Source organism: Haliotis rufescens, unplaced genomic scaffold (assembly GCF_023055435.1).
Source record: "Haliotis rufescens isolate VD_foot unplaced genomic scaffold, xgHalRufe1.0.p SCAF_11, whole genome shotgun sequence".
In the NCBI taxonomy this organism is placed as follows: Eukaryota; Metazoa; Mollusca; class Gastropoda; order Lepetellida; family Haliotidae; genus Haliotis; species Haliotis rufescens.
Genome location: NW_025963791.1, coordinates 16,772,280 through 16,796,919, shown reverse-complemented (window position 1 = coordinate 16,796,919; position 24,640 = coordinate 16,772,280). Strand labels below are relative to the sequence as shown.

General features: G+C 40.3%; 2 protein-coding genes across 6 annotated transcripts in view; one reads left to right on the top strand and one right to left on the bottom strand.

Annotated features, from left to right (window-relative positions):
• LOC124152043 (EF-hand calcium-binding domain-containing protein 6-like) overlaps positions 1 to 17,273 on the top strand; it is a 39,101-nt gene extending 21,828 nt beyond the window's left edge. Inside the window, exons 2-15 of one of the 2 annotated variants that reach the window (XM_048392327.1) lie at positions 1,919 to 2,019; positions 2,684 to 2,781; positions 3,144 to 3,395; positions 4,069 to 4,206; positions 5,850 to 5,980; positions 7,055 to 7,212; positions 8,036 to 8,232; positions 9,051 to 9,158; positions 11,043 to 11,219; positions 11,908 to 12,177; positions 12,815 to 13,058; positions 13,797 to 13,969; positions 14,738 to 14,909; positions 15,535 to 17,273. In XM_048392327.1, the coding sequence (XP_048248284.1) occupies positions 1,919 to 2,019; positions 2,684 to 2,781; positions 3,144 to 3,395; positions 4,069 to 4,206; positions 5,850 to 5,980; positions 7,055 to 7,212; positions 8,036 to 8,232; positions 9,051 to 9,158; positions 11,043 to 11,219; positions 11,908 to 12,177; positions 12,815 to 13,058; positions 13,797 to 13,969; positions 14,738 to 14,909; positions 15,535 to 15,786 (2,471 nt within the window). In that variant the 3' untranslated portion in view covers positions 15,787 to 17,273. The remainder of the gene's footprint in view (positions 1 to 1,918; positions 2,020 to 2,683; positions 2,782 to 3,143; positions 3,396 to 4,068; positions 4,207 to 5,849; positions 5,981 to 7,054; positions 7,213 to 8,035; positions 8,233 to 9,050; positions 9,159 to 11,042; positions 11,220 to 11,907; positions 12,178 to 12,814; positions 13,059 to 13,796; positions 13,970 to 14,737; positions 14,910 to 15,534) is intronic. The other variant, XM_048392328.1, reaches the window with a different exon arrangement.
• A 4,632-nt stretch (positions 17,274 to 21,905) lies between these two features.
• LOC124152044 (piwi-like protein 1) overlaps positions 21,906 to 24,640 on the bottom strand; it is a 44,597-nt gene continuing 41,862 nt past the window's right edge. For all 4 annotated transcript variants that reach the window (XM_046524787.2, XM_046524788.2, XM_048392326.1 and 1 more), the window contains exon 21: positions 21,906 to 24,387. In XM_046524787.2, the coding sequence (XP_046380743.1) occupies positions 24,301 to 24,387 (87 nt within the window). In that variant the 3' untranslated portion in view covers positions 21,906 to 24,300. The remainder of the gene's footprint in view (positions 24,388 to 24,640) is intronic.

Below are 24,640 nucleotides of genomic sequence, written 5' to 3'. Positions count from 1 at the left end.
TGATGCGATAATCAGAGAAGAGGACAAATTATACTCGTATTGTTGTGATAAAAGCGTCCTCTGAAGCCCTCATATCCTGTGTCGCACACTATGGTCCAGTTTAATAACACATCCAGTTTCCTACGGATTATCAGTCTTGATATAAAAAGCATTAACTCTTGTTAACTCAAATCCGTTTACCATGCAATAAAAGTCTGCATTATTGTTTAACAAGGTCGCTTCGTGGTCCCTTGACAACCAGTCAACTGTCATCGTTTTCTAATTATAAGAAATCTGGATATAGCTCAGAGTATGTTCTAAATGCCATTAGTTGCCTGTAGATAACCTAGAATTCATTAGTATTCCATGGGAAAGAATTCCCTATGATCCCATGTGTTGTAAGATCCGGGATCGGGTGGTCAGGATCGGTGACTTGCTTCATTGCTTCTTCGATTAAAGAAGGACAATTATCAGAAACAAATAAAACATAATGTTAAGTATTATTCATAAATCTAAATTTGCTAAGGTCGCAATTAATACGTTAACATCTTTCAAGTGTACATGTATCACGATGTTATTGTAATTAAAAGCGATTCTAAATTTTGAAATACATTAAGGATGTAATGTAATTTCTATAAATACGTCAACACTTTTTACCCCTAAATGTTCCTCTGTTCATCCTACCCATGTCAACTGACCCTTGACCCTAATGGTATATTTGAGAATTATCATCAACACATTAGCAACTGATAACATAAGCTCATAACACCTCTAAAACGTGACTGTGTTACGTGATTAATGTGATAGTGGTGTGTATCTCTACACATTTAATGCCAGAACTCTCTGAGTAATGCCCTATGTGTTCAAGTCATGCTGTTTGTTATACAGGTTTATGAATAATAACTCACAAGTCTCACTTCTAATCTGAAGTGCTTAGGCAACCATATCACGTGGCCTCCCGGACAGGGGCGCCATCGATCTTACACAGTTATACTGGATTAGCCGCTTCAGCTGGTGAGGCATTTCTGGAGAGAAAGGCCGCTGCTGTCTCAAATAGGAATGCTAGTCAACTACCCTGAACGCTGTTATGAGATAAACTTGATGTGCTGAATTGTAATCTGCAACGCACAACACGCCATCGATTGTCAGCCAAATTAACATTGTGTAATAAGATTTGCAATGAATACAACACAAAAACTGACTATTATAAAAAAATTGATAATACGTTGTTGGAAGCGGGGGCTTTGGGGTAGCCTAGTGGTAAAAGCGTTCGCTCTTCACATCGGGTTTGATTCCCCACGTGGGTACAATGTGTGAAGCCCATTTCTGGGGTCCCCCGCCGTGATATTGATGGAGATGATATTGTTGCTAAAAGCGGGGTAAAAACAGTACTCACCCACTGACTGTTTGAAGCGGATGTTTTCCATTATTTGTATATGCATGTGTAGAAATGTTAATGACATTTTTTCATTGACTTTCCATATGGTAGTCGAGACTACCATCACAGATAGGTGTCAATTCAGATTCAGATTCAATCTGTTTTGTAAAGTTTTGTAAAGACCGTCTCGCCTTCCGTTGATGGTGAATAGAACTGAAATCGTGCAGTGAATGAAGTGTAATGCTTTGTTACCAGTATCTCTGCATGTCGGCTTAATGTTTGCGGAAAGTCCAAATGTGATGAAGGTCGTGGAAGTTTAGTACAAATATCCCTGTGCACACGTGTGGTGATGAGATTAACCAAGGACCATAACCAGGATGGATCTTGGATTTAAACCAACGACCAGGCTATCCTTGCATCCAAGGAGCCACGGTGACTACTGGACCATCGAGGTCCCTACATCGGCCTTATGGATCAAACCATCCCAAATACACATCATTATGTAACAGTTTAAAATGTTACCCATGGTACACGTGATGCACTGGTTTCTTTGTTCCTCAGGAAGCAGAGCTAGCGTCGCTGACCGAGCGGAAGTTCCCCCAAGCCGTGCCTCCACCAGACTGTCTCGACCAGGCACACAGGCCAGGCTAGAAATAGATGAGGTAGGAGAAACGTCAAGATGATAGAAACTTACATGACGCACTGTCTAACTGATATAATAGGTTTATTGAAAACACAAAATATGTATCGACATTACAAGGAACATCTGAAGCATATTCGATGATGATGCATTTGATTCGGGTATAATTGTTTTGGACTTTTTGATAACGTTTGTAATGTTTTGGTCAAATTCAATTTTCAAGTGTATACTTTCTTTTACCCAGCAGTTTACATAGAGATTTGTGTTGTGTTAGTCAATGGCTGACAGACGGCTTTTAGGGACTATGTTCCATTCCTGTCTGGTCAGAAGAGTGAAATTGTGAAGTTGTCTATATTAAAAGAAAGAGTGAGTTTATATCCAAACAAAGTGGACGTTCAATGACTTCAATCAAACTTGCTGGGACAGCCAATTAATCCAGACTTGATCCTACTTTCGTTGTGATAACGACTGGTTCGGAAATCGCACGTTCAGGCGACGAGGAGCTACATGTACAATTGCTTATGAGCTCGCTCCGTACTTATCCTAGTATTAAGACAGATTTGAGGAAATCTAGATCCTTAGGTCCACTAACAATCACAAAGCCATTAACACTACAACCCCTTGCCGGCGGGCTACACGCCAGAACACCATCAAGCTAAAGATAACACATATTGTTATGTCTCCAGCTGGAGTCTTTGCTAAAGGAAAAGCTGAAAACCAACTACTATGAGGTCAGGAAGAGGTTCAAGGACAACGACCCTGAGGGCAAGGGCAACGTGTCAAGGTCAGTATCCAGTTCATATGTATAAATACTTTCACCACACACAATGATTTGAATATTTTTTATTTCATATAAAATGCACCTAGTCGACATTATAGTAGCATGTTTGGTATTTAGACAGACTTAAAGAACATATTCGTTGATGCCATTCTGTGTGTCTAAAATGGACATTGGTTGATGGATGCAGAGCTAGAGCTCCTTAACGTAGATACATGTCAAGATACTATCTCCATCCATAACACCATGGATATATCCTTGTGAAGATAAATTTGGTCCGCACATCCCTAAGGGCATTCAAGTACATTTGATTTCGAGCAGTTGAAGAAGAACGCTTTCCAAATGTAATTGTTTTTGCTACTTTTCAGAGAGGCTTTCTGTCGTATACTAATGCTGGTTCTCAACCGCCCAGTCAGCCAGTCTCAGTTCAACAGACTGAGTGAGAGGGTAGGCCTCAAGAACAAGAGCGTCGTCTCCTTCACGGAGTTCTTCAGCCACTTCAGAGAGGTGCCTGGGGAATCGGACTATCCTCAGTGGATGGATCCCGTCAACAGGACAGACAGAGTCACCATGAGTGCTGCATCTGTCCACATGCATCTCAAGGAGAAGGCCAAGCAGAGGTACGGCCCTAGTAAAGAGGCGACAAAACCCTTTCCATATTCAAAAGAAATCTCAGCCAAAAGCAGAGCCGATTGTATGATTTAGACTATATCATGAGCATGTGTTTATTAATCACTATCAAATGGTGATGCTACTAGATGTTCGCGAAAAGGTGAGATACCCTGCCCCACAGTGGCACCCGTCACAAACACATGCAAAGGCAAATAAATTGTTCATCTGAAGAAAAACCTGAAAAAGACAATTTTTTGCATTGCATCGGGCATTGCTTTGGTCGCTGATCCCCCACAACAGACGTTTGTTTACATTTAGGTAAATAAAAACAATCTGTTGTGCCCAGAGAACTTACCACCGATATCTAGTTCAGCTGTGATTACCTGTCCAATGTATCTTGCAATCTTTTGTTCCGCGACGATTGTTGAACTGATAACTTTACGGGAAGATCTACTGAAATATATACACATGTGTCAAGGCATCGAGTGTGTATAGCATTAGGATGATGTCACCGGTTTCTTATATATAAAATATATAATAATTGTTGTTTTAAAATTAGATTCGTAGATGAGTGTTGTGATAGCCTTTAATAAACATTTCTAGGATTTCCATGAGGATGACAAGTCCTACTTTAAGACTATGACCTTCCAGCTAATGTCATAACCCTTGTTTACGTCCTAGATTCCTTGACGTTGCCGACATGTTCCCCCAGATGAACCCTGGCGGGTCTGGCCGCATCCTGAAGCCCGAGTTCAAGCAGCTGCTTAACAAGATGCTCTTCTTCATGGAGGATGACGAGTTTGATAAACTCTGGAACAGGTAGTCGATCTCACTGATTCGTTTTAACCTCTGCTTTACAGTGATGTACGATGACGTCACTTATTGGTTAGAGGTAAAATGCCCTATAAACATCAAACACATTTGTCACATTTACTGGATGTTTTACCAAGGTACGGGCGTTATACCTCACAAGTTAAGAGTCATCTTCCTGAGGCAAGAGAGTTAACTGACTTTAAAAGTCCAGTTTCCACCCTTGCCGAACAGGCTGGAATTCCTGGGCTCGATCGTGGAGCCACCAGCTGTTATTACGAGTTATGTCCCTTCTAAACCTCCCCTATTGACCAATCCACCAATTCCACCTTTCGTATCACTTGCATTTGATTCAAACAAAATGGCGGCGCCCAGTCAAGACGGTCTGATCGATAATCAAGATCTATATTGTGATAAAACGGGTCTTACATCGCAAAGTGCATCAAATCATGCCAGCACCTTGATTAAAATCATGAAAAGATTTGGAAAATATCTGTTGACAACGAGTTGGCGGTGTACATGCTTTGCAAATCCTGCAATCGACCGAAATCAGCATAACAGTTTACGAACCGGATTTCGATTTCGTTGCGCGATTTTGATTGGACTATGCACAGACTCGTCAGCCCAGCCAAAATGTAACTTCATAATCCCAGCCTAGTTCGGCAAGGGTGGAAACTGGACTTTTATAGTCAGTTAACTCCCTTGCCTCGGGAAGATGGTTAAGAGTTAACTCACAATAAATCTAAAACAATCCACATGCTTGCCAAAGGGTTTACTTGGGTTTAACCCTATCTCCTAGTCATTTGTCCGTCGCATTTCAAAAGCCTGAATGAGAGTGTAGCAGTAGATCTTTCAGCACTATTGCAGCTGTATCAAAGCGACATGTTACATTTCGAGTCTGGACCTACCTTGAGTATGAGCAACGGTTCATGGTGAAAGATGACACACGACCGATCAAGTCACACGTTTTACCATCTGATCCTCATTGAGATAAATTCTGATCATCATTAGATACTTTATTTGCTTGACAACGGTATACGGATCTATACCGAAACGTCGTCTTTACAGTATTAAGGAAGTTGTTATCCATAAATTGTGTCTACTTTGTCATCATTAGATACTGTTGATTGGAGTAATCACTGAGGTCATTTTCACATCAGTGTTTCATTTGTTGTGAGTAGGATTAACGTTGGTTTAAACAGATGTCTGTTATACAAGGCGGGTTAAATTGAGTGTAGGCCTATTTGTCGTAGACGCTTTCCATGTTACTTGTACTGACCGATCAAGGTTCTCAATCAATGGAGCTCTTCATACATTACGTATACTGCGTTATTTTAACTGGCTGCAAATATTATTTCTGTGACGATTTCGAAATTGTGATCTCCTGGTATGTCAAACATAAAGGACACGTGATAATTATTTGCGACTATTGACATGCCATGTACCAGAGGCTGCACATCCATGTCTAGATATTCAATATTGCGAGACAACAAGGTGCATATTAAGAGACACGCGTTGTATAATCTGCATCTGCTAAGGTGCAGAGCATGCGGTCACAGATCACACTACCCTTAGGTATTCAGGGACGAATCTGAGGTGCAGTGGGTATTGTTAAAGGGAGGTAATTCACCACTTGTGGTTTCTGCCCCCAGGTATGACTCTGAGGGCACGGGTGTGGTCCAGGGCGCCAAGTTCCTCAAGTCCCTGGGTATAGAGTGGAGGAACACTTCCTCGGAGGGGGTGAGGAAATCCCTGTCGCCCGTCAACGAGGAAGGAGGTGATTGTTTGTTATCTTCATGGAGAATATTTATTAAAGAGAAAAAATATATTTTGTGAAAAATGCTTAAAATGTATTTTGACTAAAGATTTACCTGACATTGTTATAGATAATGCACAGTATTCAAATAAAATAAATTTGATTCTAGATGTTGACATTTTCAGTTCCGTGTGAGGATCTTATCACAATTAAATGTTAACGGAAACTTTCGATGATTGACTTTTAGTTATAGTATCAAAAACATCGTTTACCTCCACACCAACTTAAGGCTCTGTTTAATAAAGAACTTAAGTCGCTCAATGATAGCAGGAAATGATAAATAAGGTTCCAATGAGACGGGTCTGGTCAACCGGCGATGACTACGACTTCCAAGTGCTATTTCTCGAGTTTTCACCATCTTTGAACGTAAATATGCAATGTTACCAGCTAATTGATCATAGATATCTGCTGTTACCATGGTTACTGTATTAGGCAATGCCATTGCTTGATGACCAGTTTATTGTCTTCAAATGATAAGATTAGACAAGCGGTTTATCCGATGTTAAAAGCATCACCATCATGCACAATGCAACTCTATCAGCTGTGCCAGTACGTGTATGTTGTTCATAAAGTGGCGTCGGCCTTCCCCCAGGTATATCAGTCGGTATTACTGAAAGTACACATGGCTTCAGTTTGGACTTTTTTTTTCCCCGTGAGATACCAAATGATGTAATTCTTTGCTTGAACCGGATTTATGTCAAATCCGGACTGCTGTCTAAACCGGACAAATCCTGGTCCCACGCAGGTGCGGTTTAGACAGATTTTACTATATCAGTATACACTACACTTTAACAATAACTTCCCTACCCAAGTCGGAATCCGGTCGCGTAACGATCGCGATCTGTTCCTTATAAGACTGCTTTCTGGTCGCGGACGGATCGCAATCATAAGTCGCGAATTGATCACGATCGAGGGTTCGTTAGTTTTAATGCGTGTAGTTTCTAGCCAATGCAAAATGACAATTCCATGAAAATGAATGAAAGGGAAATGAAATCCCTAAGCCAACAATAATTGTTAAGTCACTTCTCCACCCTGTCCCAGATGGCGCCCCCGTCTCTGAGCGCCGCACCCCCCGGCGCAAGGAGCAGGAGAGGAAGCAGCAGCTGAACATAGAGCGCTGGCTCAAGGACAAGTTCAGGGAGGGTTTCTTCCAGATGAAGGAGTCTTTCGAGGAGCTGGACACCAACAGCACCGGCGTGGTGAGACATTAGACCTGTAGACATCGAGCAATAGTCAACCATCTCCTGACTTTGGTGGCCATATTTCACATTGAGGTGTTGTTTGTTTGTTTGTTGTTTAACGCCGCTATATGACGGCGGTCTGTAAATAATCGAGTCTGGACCAGACAATCCATTGATTGACATCATGAGCATCGATCCACGCCATTGGGATACGGTGACATGCATCAACCAAGTGAGCCTGACCATCCGATCCCGTTAGTCGCCTTTCACGACAAGCATAGTTGCCTTTTACGACAAGCATAGTCGCCTTTTACGGCAAGCATGAATTGCTGAAGACCAATTCTAACCTGGGTCTTCACGGGTCTCATATTGAGGTGAAATGGAAGAAGAAGATTTCAAAGAGCGTCTTGCGACTCTTGTCCAAAAGTTGTTTGACCTGGTTACACCATTATGCGTAAGCTGATGATATATCCGAAATCGAACAATGAAGACCTCTTAATATAAAAAAGGTTTAGTCGCTTTTATTATCTCAACATCTAATATTGTATAATGATTTTCTGATCAAGCGGTCGCACAACCATTTTGATCATATTTAGGTTCATAAGTGCGACCTTGTCTTAAATGACCCAAGCAATGAAGGTGTCAATAACCCTGGCAACGATCGGCGTCAGAATCCAGACGGGGAGCTGATTCAATGCTCAGCTGGATGCTGGTACAATAATATACCAAAATAGTAATTGCTATCATTTATATTCCATTAGTTGATGACATATTGACATATGCTAAGTGAAAATGTTTCGATATATTCAGAAAACATTGTTAATGATATCCATGTTGCCAGGTGTCGTTCGACAACTTCCTAGATGTCCTGAGGCAGTTCGGGCTGAGTCTCGAGAAGCCCCTGCTGGGGTCCTTCCTAGCTCGGTGCAGCGTCCAGGTTGTAGGAAGCGGTGTGCCCTACAGGGAGTTCCTCCACCGGTTCCAGGACCGGAGCGAGAACGGCATGACCCATAACATACTCACCGACAAGAAACACAAGTGAGTCTGCACCCTTGTCAATCCGGACACCGTTGATCTGGAACCTCCCCGAGGTGAAATGGGGTTTTACGTCACGTTAAATACTATTTTACTTGCGTCGTACATTTTTCGAAAATTGAAATGAAGATTTATTTTCACTTATTACCAGCTGGATTGTTCAGATTTAGGAGATGATGTAACAGTACGTATTGGAGCCTAATGTCACCAGTAGTGATATAACAGCATCCATTTACTGTCTCATTACATCGTACGAGTAGCTTCAAATACACATCAATTAATGGTTCATTTATATTTTATTTACTTTTGTTTTATTCACACATTCGAGTCATTCCTCTGTATTCGATGTTGTAATTTTCAAAGGCTGAATATAATGCTGCCGGTTACTTTCATATTATCAAGAACCCTTTTTCTTAGTTTGTACAATTTGGCAGTTCCTATGATCCGTTCAGGAACTATATCACGGAAACAATTTCATTCATGTTGTTCATAGCCTTTAGGTTAAAAACCTGGGCCGGCCGTCCAGAAGGGATATTAAAATCTTTATCGACAGTATTCCTGGCTTGAATGTGTTCGAATAACAATCAAACGGAATAAATGTATATGCATTTTTATTATTTTGAATCACTCAGAATAAAGCCGACAATAAGACACGCGAAAAAATGACACCCTAACTAATTATACGGTCTTGATTTTATATGGATTTTGTTAAAACTTCAAATTCGAGATAGATCCAAAGGTTCTCTGTGTGTGGCAGTACACCAGTAGTAGTACGCTGTGTATCCGGGCATCTACACACTGTACACACTGTCGTGTTCCAGGTACAATCACCCCGGCAGTGTGGACGGTGTCTCCACCGTCAGCGCCATCGAGGCCCAGCTCATGAACATGTTCCAGAGGGACTTCCTGGCGCTCCTCGGCACGTTCAAGTAGGTACCGGTCACATCTGAAGTTACGGCATGACAGATAAACTAGAGTTATGTGAAAGAACCGGTGATCCTTAACTTCTTTAGAGTAGTATATGTCGTAATTCATACTCATGTTTTTCTCGGAAGGCAAACGAAGTGTCGTTCAATTGTTGTGAAATAGCCAATTCCCTTCCACTCTTTTTTCAACCTGAACTAGAAAAAACAAACCTCATCTGTTTTCATATTTAGATATTAGATCTACGCATAGAGATTCAGAGTGACTATCGACAAGACTATATGACAAGAAGGATGACTTCAACTGCCTAATAGTCAACTCTCCCATTATGTTGAGCAATATTCCAGCAGCTGCAGTCTTTCAAGTACAATCGAGCATGCTCTTTCTACGAAGATTTCAAACAGCGTCATAGGACACTTGTTCAGAGTGTTTGTGATAGGTGTTACCGGTGAGGCGGGATAAGCGAGTATTTCGCAAACACACGGTATCGGGTCACATCTATGCCAGTACTGAAGGTGTTGTTGATGTGTCGTTTATCTATGTCAGTACTGGAGGTTATGATGGTGTATCGTAGTACTTGGGGTTGTGTTGATGTGTTGTAGGTCTATGTCAACACTGAAGGACGTATTGATGTGTTGTAGATCTACGTCAGTAGTGAAGGTTATGATGGTGTGTTTTAGGTCTACGTCAGTAGTGGAGGTTATGATGGTGTGTTTTAGGTCCACGTCAGTAGTGGAGGTTATGCTGGCGTGTTGTAGATCTACGTCAGTAGTGAGGGTTATGATGGTGTGTTGTAGATCTACGTCAGTAGTGAAGGTTATGATGGTGTGTTTTAGGTCTACGTCAGTAGTGAGGGTTATGAAGGTGTGTTGTAGATCTACGTCAGTAGTGAGGGTTATGATGGTGTGTTGTAGATCTACGTCAGTAGTGAAGGTTATGATGGTGTGTTGTAGATCTACGTCAGTAGTGAAGGTTATGATGGTGTGTTGTAGATCTACGTCAGTAGTGAAGGTTATGGTGGTGTGTTGTAGATCTACGTCAGTAGTGAGGGTTATGATGGTGTGTTGTAGATCTACGTCAGTAGTGAGGGTTATGGTGGTGTGTTGTAGATCTACGTCAGTAGTGAGGGTTACGATTGTGTGTTGTAGATCTACGTCAGTAGTGAAGGTTATGATGGTGTGTTGTAGATCTACGTCAGTAGTGAAGGTTATGATGGTGTGTTGTAGATCTACGTCAGTAGTGAGGGTTATGATGGTGTGTTGTAGATCTACGTCAGTAGTGAAGGTTATGATGGTGTGTTGTAGATCTACGTCAGTAGTGAAGGTTATGCTGGTGTGTTGTAGATCTACGTCAATAGTGAGGGTTATGATGGTGTGTTGTAGATCTACGTCAGTAGTGGGGGTTATGATGGTGTGTTGTAGATCTACGTCAGTAGTGAAGGTTATGATGGTGTGTTGTAGGTCTACGTCAGTAGTGAAGGTTACGATGGTGTATTGTAGGTCTACGTCAGTAGTGAAGGTTATGATTGTGTGTTGTAGATCTACGTCAGTACTGAAGGTGGTGTTGATGTGTTGTAGGTCTACGTCAGTAGTGAGGGTTATGATGGTGTGTTGTAGATCTACGTCAGTAGTGAGGGTTATGATGGTGTGTTGTAGATCTACGTCAGTACTGAAGGTGGTGTTGATGTGTTGTAGGTCTACGTCAGTAGTGAAGGTTATGATTGTGTGTTGTAGATCTACGTCAGTACTGAAGGTGGTGTTGATGTGTTGTAGGTCTACGTCAGTAGTGAAGGTTATGATGGTGTGTTGTAGATCTACGTCAGTAGTGAGGGTTATGATGGTGTGTTGTAGGTCTACGTCAGTAGTGAAGGTTATGATGGTGTGTTGTAGGTCCATTGACAAGATCGGACAGGACATCATCAGCCAGGAGGAATTCCGTGCCGCCATAGAAAGCCGGTTTAGTCTGGAGCTAACCGACACCCAGTTCGAAGCTTTCACAGACAGAGTACCAATGGACGAAGAAGGAAACGTCAGATATGCAGAGTTCATGCAGCTCTTTGATACAAAGTAAGTTGCTCCATGTCTTGGACTTCTATCATATGTTCCCATGTTTGTTCAGGTGAATGTTTGACTTGCCTTTGCGTGTATTTGTGACGTTTGCCCCAAGTGGGAGAAATACATTCACTTTTACATGAACATCTGTTATCATCACTAATTAATAGGGATTAATAAACACATGTTTATGATATAGTCGGAATCATACAACGGATGTATAATGTCTTATGCTAATGGAAATGGTTTTGTCGCTTGTAATTAAAAAACCACTAAACGTTCTGTAGATCATCTCATGAACTCAATCTCACTGAAATAGCATTTGATGAAATTACCTCATTTATATCTCATTTGTTGGACATGACCTCATTGAAATCTAATTGAAATTATGGACATAAACTCATTTATATCTCATTCGATACTGCCTCATTAAAAACATTCTTGATTACGTGAATAGCTGTTCAGGCTGACATTATATCATTGGCATCGCACCTGATGGACATCGTCTAATTAATGTATTTTATTTGTTGGATATTTTCTCAGTGACATCTCGTTAAATGGAAGCTGTATCGTGGCTTACTAGACAACACAAATTTACAACCTTCCAATAGATAAAATTATTTTTTAATAGTTTTACACACACACGCACATATATATGACGTCAGTATGTTTCCTTTCTCATTTATTTTTTAAATTTACACAGGGGTAAGGCCCAAAGCCTCTTCCAGGGCAAGCGGAAGACAGTCGATACCCTGACCATCCCTCAGCCCGAGCAGTCCCAGTCTCCCCGCCAACCGCTCCACGAGGACGATTTCGAGGACAACTTCGTCAGGAGGACACCCCAGGAAATTTTCAAGGTCATCAAGGACTTGCTGCACCGCAGGTACCAGGATGTGGAGGCCGCCTTCTATGACCTGGACGAGACCAACACCAGACGCTTGACCACAGAGATGATGCACCAGCTACTAAAGAGGTAATGGTATCTGACAGTGTTTGGTGTTGAGAGTTGGCTGGTGTGAAAGTATTTAAGGGGGTTAAAGGAGTGGAATAAAAAGAAAATCCAGTGGAGTCTGCGGAGAAGCGGTTTGGTGGTTCATATGAAGGTTGAGATGACGTAGGGTGGAATATAGAAGGGGGTGGATTGTGGAGGCGTAGAATTTGGAATTTGGAGGAGCGTGAGGGATTGGACAGGTTATGCAAGTAAATTCAATATTGTTCTAGGCAGATTTTAACATCGTATACAACAAAATTATATCCAAGGATTCTACGGGAATGGTTGAGCATTTATTTCAGGAAAAGCACCTCCGGGGACACCAACTACCCAGATTCACACAGTTTAACGACTGTGAGAAACAAAACTGTATCTTCAATGTGATGAATTAACTGATTAACGCCCTTCTTTCTCGCCACCCTGAATATGTTAAACTATTTTGAACTACGTGTTGCACATGTTACAGAGTATCTCATGAACGCCACTGACTAACTGGGACAATGCCACTGAAGTGTTCAAAGCGTTTGGTACACTTGGTATAAAGTGGAGCGTATTTTACTGCTGTTTCCCTTTATGCAATTGCCTCACTTAATCCCAGACACTGGTGTTATTTTCCCAGATTCGACATTCAGCCGGAGGTATCCCGACGTGAAATCCGCGACCTCTGGAAGACCTTCATCACCAACACAGACCGGACTCTCGACTACCTGCAGTTTGTCCGCCATTTCGGCTTCTCCTTGAGGTCCGCCACCTACCCTAACGCCAAACTGAACCCCCCACGGCGGGGGGATGCTGACTACATGCTGAGGTCCAGGAAACTCAACTGTGCATCTGACATGCTGCAAGACAGTCTTCGCTCTAAGGTGAGTTTCAACTAAAGAAGTAAACAGGCTATCGTGTTACTGGATTGTTAGGTCCAGACTCGCTTTCACCAGATTGTCTGGTCCAGACTCGATTGTGTACAGGCCGAGTGCCGTATGGCAGTAGTACTGCTCGGTGTCGCGTTAGCCAACAAACACTTTCTCTATGAAGACGGTGTGAGTGACAGGTGCTATGGGTAGACATGCTCATAGGGGCTTGTACGCCTAAACTAGCAGCAAGATTTTTATGGTCACTAACGGGTCATAGAACTGGTGACCATATATATCTTGCTGATAATTTGTGCGTGTGTTCAGATGAATGTTTGACTTGCCATTGCATGTATTTGTAACGTTTGCCCCCGGTGGAAAAAATACATTGTGAATCACTTTACCTCAATTTTTTCAATTTTTGTGTCACAAACCCTTAGGACATGCTTACCCTCGCGAACACCTGGTGTTATCAGTGATTTTCAGTGAGTGATCCATTCATATAATTTTCATCACTCTTTTGTCCTCTACGCCCAGTGGAATATGTTTCGGCAGATAATCGAGACTGTTTATTCTCTGGCGTCGATTGTTTATATGTAACGGTTGAATCTGTAGACCAATTCATCATGATTATCTTATGACTAATACTGTTAATCCGGTAGCGAACCCCCCAGACCATGTTAATCTGGTAACCTATCAAAGCAATTAAAATGGTGTAATCATTTCCATATCTGTTTTCACCCCTGCCATTAGGTTGACTACATGTGGGAGGACCTACGACGAGAGTTCGTGAACATGGACCCATACAGCACTGGCTTTGTGACCCGGGAGGAGTTTAGGGATGTTCTGACGGAGCTGTGTGTGCATCTGAGCATGATGGAGCTGGACCAGCTCAGTGAGAGGTTCGACATCAGACAGGACGGCAGGTCAGTTACTGACACCCATGTGAAGTGTGCCACACCTCGAACATTGTGTAGCATGCTACCGCCTTCACTGTATACTGTATGCTACAGCTCTCGCTATGTGTTGTATGCAACTCTGGCTATGTGTTGTATGCAACTCTCACAATGTGTTGTATGCAGCTCTCGCAATGTGGTGTATGCAGCTCTCACAATGTGTTGTATGCAGCTCTCACAATGTGTTGTATGCAGCTCTCACAATGTGTTGTATGCAGCTCTCACAATGTGTTGTATGCAGCTCTCGCAATGTGTTGTATACAGCTCTCGCAATGTGTTGTATGCAGCTCTCACAATGTGTTGTATGCGGCTCTTGCAATGTGTTGTATGCAGCTCTCACAAAGTGTTGTATGCAGCTCTCACAATGTGTTGTATGCAGCTCACGCAATGTGTTGTATGCAGCTCTCACAATGTGTTGTATGCGGCTCTTGCAATGTGTTGTATGCAGCTCTCACAATGTGTTGTATGCTACCGCCTTCAATCCAGTGAGCAGGTGAGTGTGGTTGTATATGCTTTTAGCTATATTCCAGCAATACCATGACGGGGGACACTAGGAATGGGGGCACACAGTGTACCCATGTGGGGAATCAAAATCGAACCCGGATCTTCACGAGCGATCGCTTTAACCACGAGGCTACCCCTCCCCCTTTCAATTAAGGCCACTTTAGAATAATAAATGCTCTACTCCCTATACACCCTGTCTCCCTGTGGCTACCAATGTCTCCCTATGTCTTGCAGGGTGTCTTACGTTGAGTTCTTGAAGCCATTTGCCCTGAGAAAGCAGGTCTGGCGTCATGGAAACAACATGTTGTCACTACTGCAGCACCCCCAGCCGGAGCTCCCGATCGCCGATGTTGTGGAACCCCCTCAACAGGGTCTACACGGTATCACCGCCAAACTCCGACAGAAGGTAGGCCTTTTACTCTTTCCTGATTTCAGCCGGGGACCAAAGAAATGGTTAAAGGCGTAGACATGTACAGCTATATATTCTTCTTACTATCTTGCGTAGTTTTCTGTAAATAACTCACAATATATGAAGATGCGCAGGACCCTTCCCCTCAAACAAAAGTCTGGGCACAAGCTCATGTCACATATGCATGGTTCATTAGTACAGAACCTTGAGACATCCTAAAAGAAAGGTTGTTCTACCATTTCGGTGATCAGTTAAAGTTCAGTTCCAAGTTTTTCACTATCAGCGTATGTGCATTCTTCACTGGTGTCACGTCAGATAATGTGAGTAAAATATATCTGAGTATTATCATGATTATGTCCATAAGGTCATTACAATGGACCACAACTTCTTTTCAAAACACTGGAATATATGTGCTTGAATAAAGAGAAAAGGGCCCGAATAAGTCCCTAGCAGTCTGGACATGTCCTGTAAGGATCTGGTGATTGTAACCAGGGTGATTGCATGCCATCGAACCCCGACAGGGTGAATCATTGCTCACAGAACGATTAGCTGGATTATTGCTGACTGCGGCTCAAAACATTCCTTCCCACGTTGTGACGTATTGAACTATTTCTCTTCGCAGCTGGCGGGTGACTGGAAGAATCTACGCCGCGCATTCCGGAAGTTAGACGTGACCGGAAACGGATATTTATCTGTCCCAGAGTTCCGTTCGGTTCTCAAATTGGCGAATGTGCTTCTTGACGAAGACGAGGTTTACCACGTGATGACACAGTTTGATAGAGACATGACAGGCAAAATATCCTACGACAAATTCATTGATGAAACATTTAGGCCTGAAACACGACGAAGTGCAAGACGACCATCTCAAAGTTAAACAGGAAAGGCATCCAAGTGACACTGAGTGTATATAACACATGTGGAAGTATTGATCAGTATTAATACTACTATTGGATTGCTGTCGACATCTCATCAGTATTGGCTATCATACATGTTGTTTTGTACAGAGCTTCATTATTACTAATCGTGTGTCAACGGGACGGTTACAATCATATTTCAAAGGTAGATCATTATATTGTAAAATACTTTGATTTCATGATTTCAAATAGAATATATCGTTCAATTATGATTTGTCCCTATTGTATTCTTTATATTTGTTTTGTATTTAGTGTGTCTGGTTTTGCAAGGAAAAGAAAAAAGAGTCATTTAGCAAAATGTCGTGTCAAGTGTTCTTTTAAAGTGGCTCGGAGAGACCGGCAGTCTTAGCAAACTTGATTCAAGTCTTTGAAACACTTCTTTGCCTTTCCGCTCAGTCACAGTTTATGCGCCGCAATTCGCTGTGCAGACTTTTCGTCCTTTGGGCAAGCCAGAAACCTATGATTGTGGATTCGAATCGACATTCGTCCTGATTATTTTTCTAGGTTTCACAGCACCATACGTGTTCTTGTGGGTTTCACAAAAGTGGTAAACGCCTGAGACCTGCATTACTAAGGGCTTTCTTTCACATTAAGCTGACAACAACCCCTCGATGTAGCTGGAAGACTGTTCAAAGCGGCGTTAGACATAATTCACTTACTCACAGTTTGTGATGTATACTAGTCACACAGTTAAGACACCTACCTGAATATACAGAGGCAATGTCTCAGTCTCACACAAGGCACTAATTACAATGATGTGGCCTGGGCTGAAATGGGAAACAGATCGTGGAACATAGTCCCCCTTTAACTTAGGGGTGTTGAATCTATATCCACGACCCCTCTCGCCAAATACATTGATACGCCAAACTATCAGCGCAAAAGAATGTATATACTTGAAAATTGAGTTTGTCCACACAATTACAAACGTTATCAAAACGTTACAAGGTCGAAAACAGTCGCAGACTTAAGGTCCAAAACACAACTATAATACTCGTATCAAATACACCACCGTCCAATAACCATTTCTTGTTTGTTTCACATTTAAGCTCCATCGAACATGGATTTATATTTTCTTTTGCCCATCAATTTAGATATGCAAACGTCAGTGCTATTCAGTGTTTGATACATGATAATAATCCCAGAAACGTATTTTAAATGTGTTTGATGTTACCGTTTGCCCAACGTCCTACCTATATTTTTAATAATTCTCCAGCTGTAAGATGGTGTTATTGTAACAGTGTGATTTTATTGTGTTCTTTGTGTTAACATATGCATTTTTTGTGATTTATACAGAGAACTCCTCAAAGAAACTGTGATAATTATATTGTTTATATTTTAAGTGTGTAGTTTGTGGTTTGTTAATTGTTAATCATCCTTTGCTCAACTTCATGCCTGACATCATCATATATATTTTGTAAATCAAGATAAATAAACAATGAAAAATTGATATATGATTTCAGTATATATTTATTGATTAAATTCTCTAATTAGGTTTAATAGACTAATATCGGAAAGAAAATATATAAAACATAAAACATTGGCTTTCGAGAATAAAAAATTGAGAATATACAACCACCTCTATACCAAGACATGAAAGACATTTGAAGACAAGTGAAGCACATCAACTTGATTGAAGCACAGTTACTTCAAGTTCAGGTCATCTACTATCTGCCGTCTAGTAGATGTGTTGTAGACAGAGGACGGAAGGGTAGTCTGGTGGCGTTCGCACGTTACGCCCATGGCCCGGGTTCGATTCCCCACATGAGTAGAATGTGTGAACCTATTTCTAATGTCCGGCCCTGATATTGCTGGAGCATTGCTAAAGGCGGCTTAAACCATACTGTAGTATACAGCATTACACCGATCAAGCTGTTGTTGGTATTACCACAAGAAGCATGGACATAAAAGCGATAAAACCCTTTCAATAATCATAAGAAATCTCTGGTAAAGGCAGGGTCCACTGTACCATTCCGACTATAGCATGAGATGTGTGTATATGAATCACCATCAATTAGTGACGATACCAGGTGTTATTGGAAAGGTGAACGTATCCTGCCCCGTCGGTGGCAAAGGCAAGTCCACTGTTCACCTTAAAAAAACAAGGGAGCACGTGGGACAAGTCAAAATAGGGAATTACATCGGACATCATGTTGTTCACTGAATCGTCAAATTTGGAAATGTCACCAACATGTCTTCATAACAACTTTTGAAATCTCTACTAAGTTCTTGAATGTTGCAACCCTGATCAAACGAAATACCTGTCCGAAATTTAATGAGGCACCGTTGTCAAACTTGTGTCACTGCGAATGGTGGTCATACCCGATAATGACAATCGACTCCACGCCACTTTCAGTCTGAGATGACGTTTACAGAGGACATATGTTGACACCGTCATAGTGAATTCATATTTAATTGGAATTTTATAGAAAAAAAGACATTTTCCCCGAAATCCTTGAAAAAAAATGATGCTTCATATCGTTGAAAAAAAAATATGCCTGCCTAACAAATTACAGTGTTTTTCTTAAATGGTTCAATAATCTGTATAAGTAGTTAGATTGCCTGTTTATGTGTTTCAATCATATATTTATCTGTTTTAATGCAAGCCAACAATTGTTCTGACTAAAGCACTGGTGGATATCTTCAGAGCCAGAACCTCTGTTTCCGCAGTTCCACATCACTAGCGACTTACAATAGCTAATTCATCACATGAAGAAGACTGGCGATTCGAGGCTTCAACGCTGCTGCTCTTTAAAAAAAGAGGGGGCAGTTTTACGAACATGAAACTATAGCGTGAGTGAGTGAGTGAGTGAGTATGGTTTTACGCCGCTTTTAACAATATTCCAGCAATATCACGGCGGGGGACACCAGAACTGGGCTTCACACATTGTTCCCATATCGAGAATCGAACCCGGGTCTTCTGCGTGACGAGCGAACGCTTTAACCACTAGGCTACCCGACCGCCCCACTATAGCTAGAAGATATATGGTGTAAATATAACAACTAGTAAATAGAGAGTGTGTGTTCGTGTGAATGCAGTGAGGAAAGCTGTTTATTTTAAGGACATGGTTCCACCTAAAAATGTTAATTTACTTCTTGAAGTTAAAAGACGAAACATAAATACTACTGCCACATCGAACCATTGGTATGATCTTATACATGTTGTAGATCCAATACATTGTGAAGATCAGTAAACAGGACAATACTCGGACGAATACCACTGGAAAATACGAACAACTCCGATTTAAGATACCGAGTTCAAATATCCCGTGTAATGTATGCCTTAACAAGATACATGTAAAGGATAGTAATGTGTTTGAATTTTGTAGAAGTGTAGATACCATAAGACATTATCTATTTTATTGCCAAACTGTTTGCCCTTTTGGTTGGATATCTTCAGGTTGTCCAGAGTTCATATCCATGACAAAACATATAATTACAGGAATTTGTCGGTTTCTTATTTAACGCCTCACTCAGCAATACCAGTATTCCTGATATATGACGGTGGTCGGTAAATAATCAAGTCTGTACCAGACAAGATAATTACAGGAATATTGTTTAGTATGGTGTCGGTGAAGATACGATGATTTTCTGAAGATATGAATTATTTGTTGCCAGCTTAATTTAGTATGTACTCATGTAAATTAACTGGTGTAAGTTAACTGGAAATGACGGTCATTTTACTGTCTCCCGAAAATAGTTATCATTACGTTACAAATTACTGAAGTAAGTCAAGTCACCCACTGCTTCCAAACTAAAAACTGTTCTTGGCGTCAATAGATAAATAGTATCATTCTATTTACTTATAACATGAAAACTACTATCCACGATACGCCTGTCCACGTGGTTCTGTACACGGTTGTAAAAACGTGGAATTCTCATGTAAAGACGCTAGATTCTTAAAAAGAAAATATGGGAAAAAGGTTACGTTTGTTTTAGAAGCATGTTCTGGATCATCCTCAATAAACATGTTTTGCTAATAGAGTCCATCTTATGTGTAGGACCGATTTATGGTGTAGGATGGATGCTGGTACCTTTCAGCGTTGTTGAAAGTAGTGAGTGGGTACGAGTTACGCCGCTTTTAGCAATATAACAGTAATATCACGGCGGGGACACCAGAAATGGGCTTCACACATTTTACCCATGTGGGTCTAAATGGCGTGACGAGCGAGCGCTTTAACCCCTAGGCTATCCCGACGCCCCTTGTTGAAATGAACATTTTAGACTTCTTCGCATAACGCCAGTTGCTAGTGTCAGCTTAGTTATTGTGTGAAGGTAGTGCCAGTGGTTTTATTTTTGTGGGGTTTTTATTATCCGAAAGAGGGTGGTGCTCAATTAATGCTCATGTGTATAAAATATGAATTCTTTGATAGCGCAAATCGCTTGTTTAAACTACATGTTGTTCACAGGCGTGAGATGTTCCTCCATCGATACCAATATCCGTGTTCTAGTGGTAAGGCGTCTTCCCGAAGAGCGGAAGGTCTGGGATTCGATCCCGGCCGAGTCATACTTGGTACTTGTTACCCTGTCTCGCGCTCGGCATTAGGGCTAAAACAAGGACTGGTCGGCTCGGAGTCAGTATTCTGTGTCTGAGTGGAGATTCGTGTTAAAATGCATGGTATCTCAGTGGGCTAGCACTATAAAACCGGCGTAAGTCAGGACAAGTACAAGCAGACACACAGACACACGCGTTCATTCACGTCGCAATATCAGTCCAACAATCGTGAACGCGACGTTAAATCTCATTTCACCTCAACTAACCCTATCTAAACATGATGCAAGCTACTGCCAACTACATACATAAGCATCATGGATATTGGCCCATCAATACATCTTATACTCATTTGTACTTAAGTTCCAATGGCAGATAAGAATTTGTCATTAGAAGGATTGTGTGTATATGGCATGTTTCCAGTCACCGTCAATAATATACAGGTTTTCTATATTATAATAATTTGCATTTAGATATTGTAAACTGTCACATATACTTAGATGATGGCAGGCCTGTTTACTTAGTAGCCCATTTCACATGGACAAATTTGCTAACATGTGTACTTGTTTTCATATATGGGGATTAACCAAGTATCCACACCGTTTTTGCTTGTACCTCTAAGTCTTGAAGTTCATTCTTATCAAGGTAGATCTGGGTAACTGAAAGCAGTTTTAATGAATGCGGGGGTTCATATTTTCATTGCCCTTTATAAGTTCATTTAAGGATTGGCTGTAAATATTTTTCGGTTCGAGTTATGAATCGAAAAACAGACATGCAAACTATGAATCCGCGGATACATAGTCTGCCCATCGGCTTTTCTTTATTCATACCTCAACGAACAGAAAAGAATAGTCCATCCTTTAAATGACGCGGTCTCTGGTCAAACGGACGGCTCAGTCTGTATGGTATAAATGGTATATGGTGTAAACGTTACATCAACACAATATTGATCAATAACATCAGCACAGTAAACGTTACATTTATATATCATAGAACGGCTTTTGTTTTATAGGCTGAGCATTATATTAACAATACAGGTGTGTGTACACGTGCAACAGAATTTTTGATTGTAACGACTGAATTAGTTTTATTCAAAAATCACGTCCATGATGGATGGTTGCGACCCCGTCAATGATAAGTGTCTTGGCCAGAATGATCACCATACAAAAACCATTTCTACGTTTTTTATGAATCCATTTTTTTTCATATGCCTGCAATAATCTACTGATATATATTCAATAAGGTTGGTTCTTCTTCATATTTCTGCTGGTGATCTACCACAAAAGGAACTTGAAACCACTGTTCACCTTCCAGGATATTGAAAAGAAGTGGGACACATGATGGATGCAACATCAGGTATTATTAACTCGTATTAACCGCGCACAGTATGAACTGCTAGCAGAAATGATAAAGTATAACAGATTTATTGCACAGACTGAGACAGACGAGATAATCCAACAGACGCATCCACCCCTTCAAGTGAACTCGGATTGTGAACACAACAATATCAAGATCGGTTTTACAGACACTTAGTTGCAATCTCTCATACACCTGGTCATTTATGTGTGTACACAAAGAATAAATTGCACGCAACATTTTACATTTTATTATGAAACAACATATTCAATTGAGTATAAAATGTATGGACTTACTGATTGAACTATGTTCAAATTAAAAAGATAACATCTGAGGCAGTTTCCTCAACAGGACCTAATCACTTTTCATTCTTGATAAATGAGAAAATAAATGATCTTTGAAATGTTTGAAGTACCTTGCCATTAACATTCTGAGGTCAAAACAGGTAATTACTGAGTATTAAAACGCATCAATAAGAAGTATCCTTAATGAAAATGGAAACAAATTTTAACCCACTGGATACATACATTTTGATTATCTAAATATCCAATTGTGCTCAATAAGAAATCATTTATTTCATATCTTAAAGCTTAAATATGAATTTGTCTTGATTGTAATATCTAACAATTATGTTCACATTTCCAACTTAATTATGATATGGTTTTATACCTAACTTAATATTGCCAGCAGACCTAAAACAATATTGTAATATTGTTTTATTGGCAAGTTATCAAATATAAAAATAATGCTGTTCTTATTTTCAAATAAAATTTAACAGAAAACACAGATGCTTGTCACAGATGAACAAATGTGAAGTTAAAATGGGTTTCAATGTAAGACACATTGATCATGAATAAAATAAAACAATTCAGTGTCTAAGCAACATGTACACATCACACTTGCTTCCAAATACACCAACTAGAAAACTTTCTTTGACACAAATGTTCAACTCTTTAAGTGTTCCTAAAAGATTATCATAATATTCCAGTTCAGCATAAGAACAGCCAACAGTTCTGGTATAGTAAAACAGATTTTTGGTTTCCTGACACACCTGACACAGCTTGATTACTACATGTTATTCCTAATGATATATAAGTACCAAAACATAGCCTTCAACAGGTTGCCATAATATATGTATCACAATTACATAAAGATGCATAAGTACATGACTCTGACAACTGTTGAAAAATCAGGCATTTTGTTTTAATCTTTAAATGTCATGTATTATAATGCAAGTTTAAAAAAAGAAACATTACAAGCCTGTGTTCTAAACGCTCTTATGTTAGAAGTATTGACATGTATCAATGTTTGACAAAACCTTCCATAGTTGCTGACGCTGGTGAAACCAGTCTCAGTAAACGACATACAAGCACCCTGTCAATCATTTTAGACCAACTCTCTGTGCTACCAGCCCTCTCGCCATGCTGATTGAGTGAGCAATGCTCCACATATTGTTGTATTACTTACACAAATGGTGAAGTTGGGAAAGTCTTCCCTAGATGTCTCCCATCCAATTTGTAACTTTATTAAACAATGCCACAGGTCCAATTTTAGGTTGTTTTTATTCCAATAATGTCGTAAGAATTTGGTATTTTTTAAAGTTGTATTCTTGCATGAACATCTTTTTAGAAATAAGTATAATTTCATACTTCACAGATTTTCACAAACTATCTAGGGTTGTCAAATTGTTATCAACGCTTATCCTTCTACTCGTCAACATTGTTCTATTTCTAGGTATCAGTAGTTATTACTTCATATTTCTATGCACAAATATAAACATGGTAGCAATAATTCAGACAGCTTATCTGCAAGCATTGGTCTTCAATTTTATATTTTATATTTTCGACTCAATTAAGAGACACTAGGTTACTTTTCCTGTCAGCTCAAATATGCTTGAGGCATAAAGATGGTCTCATGTGGGTCAGACTTCTGAATGAAAGTGTTAACTGTCTAATAAAGCAGAAACAAACAATAATATGATGATGAAACACACACACACGTTAGAACAATGCACTCATACAGGCTGACTAGATATCCACACGCTCAAACATTTTTTGAAAACTGTTAGTATGCAAAGGCTCCACATGAAATTGACCTCCTTTATCAAAGAGTGAAGACAATTGATGTAGAAATATTTCAATTATTGCAAGTAGATCTCATGTAGATTGCATGTTTATTTTCTTGCCAAAACACTCTGAATACTACATTTGCTAACTTATCATATCAACATCATCATCCAACTGGTTCTAAAATCCTTCTAAAATCACAGACATTAACATAAAATATGAAATAAATAATAATTGTGGGACAGCTCAACCTACAAAACATACTGGAACTCATTGGTCCAACTAAAAACTGAATGATCACAGAAACAAACGTTCAGACATCTTCATCCTGGCAGTTGAATGAGCATGACAACAAAGTACATCGTTACCATCACACTGTTAGTCCTGTTGGAGGAGTGCCGACTGTTATTAAAACTCATGTAAACATATATGAGCACCACATGCTCTTCACTGAGTCCTTTGATTATGCAAGCACAACAGAACAAGCCTATTTACATTCCCTGAGATGTGGCAGTGTTGTCTGGAATGGAGAGATTCATCTGAATGAACAGTGTGATGTTTGCTTACAGGAAGAACAACCTGTCGGACAGCAGTTCACTTGGCTCCTTGTGAATACTCTGGCCAACCAAATATGCAAGTTTGTGAGCATACTGAAAACAAAAAGTAAGTGTCATAATTATTATGATAGATATATACATATTCACATTCACAATTAATAACTGTACTGTATGTGTAAAAGTACTATTAGAAACCTAACTTGCGGGATAATCACACAATCAATATATTCAAGTAAAATAATGCCTCTTATTTCACGTTCCAGTCTCCACTATTTTACATGTATAACTACAGCCTGTAAGAAATTGAATCTGGACCATCAAACCAGTCATTGATAACATGGTCAAC